This window comes from Atta colombica, unplaced genomic scaffold (assembly GCF_001594045.1).
Source record: "Atta colombica isolate Treedump-2 unplaced genomic scaffold, Acol1.0 scaffold135, whole genome shotgun sequence".
Taxonomy (NCBI): Eukaryota; Metazoa; Arthropoda; class Insecta; order Hymenoptera; family Formicidae; genus Atta; species Atta colombica.
Window position 1 is genome coordinate 122,609 of NW_017259223.1, and position 7,038 is coordinate 129,646.

The 7,038-nt window shown below is 33.6% G+C and overlaps 2 protein-coding genes across 2 annotated transcripts in view; one reads left to right on the plus strand and one right to left on the minus strand.

The window, feature by feature from the left end:
• Positions 1 to 5,294, minus strand: LOC108684553 (dnaJ homolog subfamily C member 16). Its single transcript, XM_018188942.1, has 12 exons — positions 4,581 to 5,294; positions 3,479 to 3,545; positions 3,203 to 3,396; positions 2,848 to 3,128; positions 2,556 to 2,746; positions 2,136 to 2,470; positions 1,657 to 1,960; positions 1,299 to 1,447; positions 793 to 1,017; positions 442 to 655; positions 264 to 365; positions 1 to 201 (listed from the first exon to the last, which is right to left on the minus strand). Exons 1-12 carry the CDS (start codon positions 4,832 to 4,834, stop codon positions 82 to 84), a joined length of 2,436 nt encoding a protein of 811 aa, XP_018044431.1. The 5' UTR covers positions 4,835 to 5,294; the 3' UTR covers positions 1 to 81.
• A 1,211-nt stretch (positions 5,295 to 6,505) lies between these two features.
• Positions 6,506 to 7,038, plus strand: part of LOC108684554 (WD repeat-containing protein 24) — a 4,986-nt gene continuing 4,453 nt past the window's right edge. Inside the window, 2 exon segments of the mRNA XM_018188943.1 lie at positions 6,506 to 6,643; positions 6,764 to 6,861. Of these exon segments, the coding sequence (XP_018044432.1) occupies positions 6,765 to 6,861 (97 nt within the window). The 5' untranslated portion in view covers positions 6,506 to 6,643; position 6,764.

Below are 7,038 nucleotides of genomic sequence, written 5' to 3' on the forward strand. Positions count from 1 at the left end.
GATAAATATGTGTCAGTACATATCCCTAGGCGTCATAGTCTCCTCTACACGTCTAGAAAAAACTTATTTGTTTTCTTCCTTTTACTTGGCAGTGAACTCGGGCCAATAATTTATATAATAACGTTGTGTTAATCCTTCGAACAATCTCTCGAGCCACATCGGTAATCCATCTAAAAGATCTTGATATAACATGTTTCCACCCTACAAGAAACATTATTGATAATATGATAAACTGAAAATCAAGAACATTCTTAATTATATACCTCGTCTTGATCGGATTCGTTGGAACTATCAAAACCGATAAAAGCGCCTGTTTCCGGATCCTCCGATTTTTTGGCAAGCTGCTTGGTCATTTTTTCCATACGCTATAATATAATACAATTGTTTTATTTTCAGCTAACATAGATAACTTTAAGGAATTTAAATTATTTTGATACATACCTTAGAACCTTTACCTTTAATACATTCTGGATGTTTGGCATGATACATGCAGAAATACTTTCGATGTCCATTTAAGGACAAGACTGTGCCAACGCAGTTTTTGATATTTATGTTTAATTCTTTCTGGTCGGGTAAAACGAGAGATAATAGTTTCTTGTACCAATCAAGACCCCTTTCTAATGACAGATGTGCGAACATAAGCGTTTTATTCTTTCTGAGAATGAAAAACGATTTAAGATAACACTCTCTTTTTCGTATTGTCATCGTTAATATTCATACATGTAAAATTTCATATAATTTGCAGCGTAGAGTAATGAATAGAAATAGGAAATGCTAATAAACAGAATGTACCTATAAGGCCACACAGCTTTATGAAAAGCTGGTAATAACTTTAATCGGCTTTGTGCGTCAACTAGCAGAACGATGGTTCGGCATCCTGGTTTCAAAAGCCTAACTAATCCATAATATTTCTCCACGCGTAATTCGTGCAATCGTAGTTGCGGCTGCGATGGAAGCGGCTTGACATTGTCTTTGCATTGAACATGTTCAGACTGTACACTTGCTTCTTCTAGTTTACTAAATATAAAAAACAGAATGTACAAATTCATAAATATATAAACACGTATGATTTATAAATTTATATAATACACAAAATATTATTTTTTCAACATATCAATTTCATGTACATAATAATAAAAAGCATGTACATAATTAATATACATGCTTTAAGTGAATAGTAATCTATTATTTGACAAAATTATTTAATGGTCTCTACTAAATCTTGAAATGGATTAATATTCTGCAATATCAAAATTAAAAATCGAAATGTATTATATTACTTTGCTAATTCTACTCACACTAAGTATGACATTCCATATCCTGCAACTCCTATTAGCATGAGAGTAACTAGCACTGATATCAAAGGCAATATTTGCTCCTTCGTCAGATTATCTGATATATAATCTACCGCTAATAATGCCCTTCCTATCAATCTGTCTACAGTACCCTAGAAAAGTATATTAAAGTATTAATAAGGCATACTAAGATCGCATTCGAAAACTACTCGAATACCTTTGAGTATCATTTTATCCTTGTTTAACATTCAGTGAACAAGAATAAAATGACATTCGGAGACATCGGGTAAATTTTTTGAACGCAGGTTACAATTTTTGTAGATTAGGAAGAATATTATAATCATTGTGGAAGTATACATACCTGTGCGTGTTCATCCGCCAATTCTCCTACAACAGCAGAATATGGTAAAGCTTCGGTGGTACGTAACAGCCTTTGTATAGTTTTCTCTAAATGTCTACGCGTCTCGTTCCATATACGTTCATTCTGAATGGTCTCAAGCCAACCATGAGGAAACCATTCATACTTCAAGTGATTGGCATCTCGTCTCCATATGATGACGATATGTAATAAGGGTTCCAGTGGACTGCCTTCACCGGTTGACAGTGCTGATACAAACTCAGGTTGCGTATCTTTGAATACATATGCATATCTAACACGTTCCGTGCTATGAATCATTATTAAATAAAATATTTAATAAACATATAAAAATTATTATATATAATATATCTTTATTAAAAACTGTACTTATATTTAAAGTGAATAAATGTGATTAATAATTTTATAATCATACAATGTATTAAAATTTATTAAAAGAATTTGTTTATTAGATAGATTATTACCTGTAAGATGACTCTAATGCCGCTTGTCTAAATTTGTGCCTAGCTATGTCGTGCAGAGGACTATTCTGCTGCGATATCAAAACGGCGCACAATCGCTTTTGCGGCCTCAGCCATTCAGGTGGACATATTGAATCTAACATAGCTTGATTTGAAAGTCTCGGTAATAAGAGAAACTTATTATTAGCGATAACATTATGCATAGTTTCACTGGAAATGTCTTTCATACTAACAGACGCCATAGGTTTCTCAGAATTCTCATTAAAAAGCAATAAAGTATCTAATTCGCCTGAGATTTTATATTTTGACGTTATATTCTTAGTTTCTGGTATGCCAATCTATAAAAAAAATATTTAAAATGATAATTAAGAAATAATTTGAAACTTATTAACATTGATTATATGTATATCATAAAACATTTACCTGAACAAAGCCAAAAGCTACTCGATCTCTATAGTAAAAGGATGTAAGCAAATATCGCAAGCGAATAAAGTCTCTTTTCTCAAATATCAAAGCGCGTATTCGGTTATCCGTCCAGCCCGATAGGAAATTTTCTATGTTGTTATTATTAATAATACTTATTAATTTATATGGTAGCCTACTTCGTACAAATTCTGCAGAAAAATAAAAAAACGAATTATTAGTTCGCAACTGATTGAGAGTTTATAAAATGAAACAGCGAAGACAAAATACATTTTTAAAGTAGCAAACATACCAACAACTTTTTGAATGCCAAACACAGATTCCTTGTAAACACTAGTGCGTCCATCTACGATAACAACGAGACATGGAAGAGAATGAATGCCGAGTCTTCTCGCCAAAGTGGACTCTTTCTTAGCATGTGCTGTAGCCAAACCAAGTCCCAGAGGTTCCAATTCATCGATTAATCGTCTCCAAGTAGGTTCCGCTTGCAGACACATGTAGCACCAGTCAGAATAAAATAAGATTAAATATGGCATACGGTAAGTCTTGGGCACTATGACATTCTCGAACGATCTGCAATTTACGAAGCATTTAATGTAATTTCAACGGCGACGACAAATCGTTGTGCACGCGTGAAAAATACATACCGATATGTGATGCTCATTTTATGGAATAATGTGATGTCTCTGCTTTGATAGTGAAATTTAAAATTACCAGTAAACAATTCTTCCAATGGATCAAGAACATTGAAGTGACTATTGTCTCTCCTTTGCCTGGGTATACCTTCCTCTGTAATTCCATGATTATCAAACTTTCTTCTTCTTTCTGGATCTGTCAAAAGCTAAACAATTTGTTGCGATAAATTAATTTTCTCTCGCTACTCTTTCTCATTACATACATTTTAGATAAAATATATAACTTACTTCATAAGCTTTTGTTATTTCTACAAATTTATCCTCGGCCATCGGATGATCAGTTTTATCTGGATGCCTAAAAAAAAATGTTTTGTACCTAGAAAGAGCATGTTTCTACCCAGATAGCCAAATCTGCCAAGAGCAATGTATTGCAAACTGCGAATGTTATGGGTGCGATCTACTTTAACATGAGCATCATTTGTTTTTGTTTAATTCTTGAAACAAGGATAAAATGATCTAAAAGCATTGTGAGCGTCAAATAGAAGGAACCTTTATGTTACAAATATTTTAAAACATTTGACTGACCAATCAGAAGAAAGAATTTTGATCAATTCAAAAACTTTTCAAGTCATTTATATCAAGTACCCTATGTTAGTAAAACTGTAGCAATAGTCGAGTACAGTTTGCTGTTTTTCAATATTTGAACTGTATCAGAAAATCAGCAGATCCTGTGTAATAACATAACAGCTCTATCTATTTTTTATGATTGAACTAGCACATACTTATACTTAAAATAGAGTTATATTTGAAATAAATATATATTTGGCAGATAAGCAAGATAGAAAATGTTAGTTACAGTCCAGTGCAGTGACAAGAACAGGCCTCACAATGTACGCTTCATTTCTGCTGCACATCTGTTATTACATTAAGACTAGCAAATCATACAGTGAATTTGATCACTTGCCCTACACTGGATCAATGCATGTTAAAAGCTACTTTATATAAAATATCTCAATGCAGTGATGCAATATAATTTGCAAATATATAATGCAGTAAAATAAATATAAATTGATTAACTTTGATAATGAAATGATATTTTGTTAAATAACGTGACAATATCATTAGTAAATAATTAATCGTTTAAAATATATATATATTTTTACATTTAACTTTGCTAATTCCATGTAAAGCAGTTCTTGATATTGCACTGATCTGACAGCATAGTGCAAGTGATCGAATTCGCTATTAGTGGCAGAAACTAAGCTTAAAGAGGATAAGGATAGGAATCTAAAATGATCAAATTTGTTAGCAATTGCTAGATAGGCATACCGCTAACATTTGGCTATCTAGATACATTCTAAAGCAGAAACATATTAGATATGCCATTTACCATTCCTTGACGAGATGCTTGTATGCCTTTCGGATATCCTGCAACGTCGCATGCTTCGACACACCTAATATTTTGTATGGATCACCCAAGGAATCGCCAGCAGCCGCCGGTAGTGTCAACTGGAGGAGCCCGAAAAGGCTCAGCAGCAGAAATGCATATCTCATTAACGGAACAATACCGGTGACTCGCGCAACATCGCCGTGGGTTTGCCGATCACCCGTCATTAAAAAATCAATCGACAACATCATTCGCATAGCGATGGATCTCACGAGGATCTTCTTGTATGCGGCACTATGCAGATTATCTCGTAGAGTGTTATGGACCAGCGTGACGTTACCGTTCCCTTAACACTGTTCGGTTGTCACTCGCGCTCTCCGCTCTCGTCGCGCTCGGGATTACATGACATACTGTCGTGCGAATCGTCGTCCACCTGTCGTCGTTGTTATATGGAACGTTGCGATAACGTCGGTGGAAAGGAAGCCTTTCCTAATTTCTCACATCACACTCCCCAAACTACAATCGCCACCATGTTGCACCGGAACGGAGGGACGAGAGACATCTCATATCGGATAGGCATATCGAGACATATAGATATTATAAGTAATAGGCTAGCAGGCTACTTACTGGCTAACGAGGTCTTTTTATTCCTGCATTAGACTGCACTAGAACTCTCTTTTTCGTCTTCGCCAAATCTTAAACATATGTCTATCTCTCTTTAAGTTCCAAAAGTGTACACCAGTTCAATCAGAAAACAGAAACAGAGTCCAGGATTAATAAAACAGTTTGAAGCGTGTTCAGATTCTCTAGGTGTTCCCCAGGTGTCATGTCATCCTTGTCTAATATATATACGATAAACAACAAGGATGGAGTGATACCTGGATGACACTCGAGTGGGAATCTGAACTCAGTACTGCAGACGACGGCGACGATGCATGGTGAGTTTTCATGAAGCTCTCGCGAATCAACGCACTTCGCTGTCATTGTGTCGTCGCTGTGATTCGTTTTTTTTGTTCTGTTTGGGAACGTTTCAGCGCGTGCTTCGGCCTGCCATTCAAACTCTTCAATGACAACTTCGTGCAACCTCGTGTCTATAGGAGATAGCCCGGTACCCACTTGTATCATTAAATGTCACAATAATTTATTCTCAATTTGTCACGATGTTACATTTGTAAGTTACGTTGCAATTATTACAATCTGTGTCTGCACAATTAATTATGTTTGGTTTGTCGTAATGCTTAATTGTTATTCTCTATGTTTATCTTTGTATTTTCTTTGATGATAGTGACTTCGATGAAACTTGAAACTCCGATTAGGTCAATCAATGATCGATTCGACTTTCAAAATATTACTTGCAGTAAAATTTTTAGCATAATTTATCGTTCTTAATCTGGTCGTTTTTCTTTGTGACAAGTAAGAGCAGGTTAATAATTCTGAGCATATTAATAATTCTAAGCATGTTAAACAGGTATTAACAATTTAATCGTCGGTTAAGTTAATCAAAATTTAGTCGGAGTTATCTTCAAGTTCATTTCTATCAATGTAGATAATTTTAAACGCAGGTTAATGAGCTTTTTTATCTTTTTTTAATTTTTAGAATTAGAAGATAAAAAGTAAGTTAAATCAAAATTAAAGTTCTACATTAGAAATGGACATTAGTTCCATATCGAATTTTTTACTTCTCTCTTTTTCAAATTTGTATTGAATGTATACATATACATTATACGAATACTAATTTTATTTATATACAGTAAGAGAAATAGATGCATCAAACATTGCGCAATGTCATTTTGCTCCAACATGATTATGGATAGCTGAAATGTATTCTATACAATCTCTCTGAAAGAATGACAAATATTTATGAAAGAAAGAAAGATAATAGAAATTTGTAGAGATAGCTGTACATTTTATAATTGTCAGAAGTCATTTTTGACAAGTTGCTCCAAAGTATGCTCTAAAGTATATAAGTACCAAATGAACACTATGCTTTGTGTAACTCTGTGACATGTGCTTGAGGCTTCATAAAACGAGCTTCATAAAACGGAAACTATAACAGTGATTAGAAGGTATGATGTTATTAATAGTTATTCATAATAATAATTAATAATAATTTAATATTGCAATGATAATTTAATATTAATTCTTAATTCTAATTGGATATTTTAATGTTAATTTTTGAAATGCAGCATGACGTCGAGGACTATATGCATCGCTCAAGAAGGACCTGCAAACGCCTTAGCCCTTAATAAAGATAATAGCCAAGTTGTAATAGCCGGTCGTAATGGTGCGTTTACATAAGTTTAAAATAAGATATATTTTAAAATATAATTAGGATGCAGATTATTGCACTCTGACCAACGTGGTCAAAACAATTAATTAAGTTTACTTTACCAAACTTATTTTCTTATTTCTAAAGAAAATAAATGTGAGAATTATATTATAATAATATTTTATTACAGTT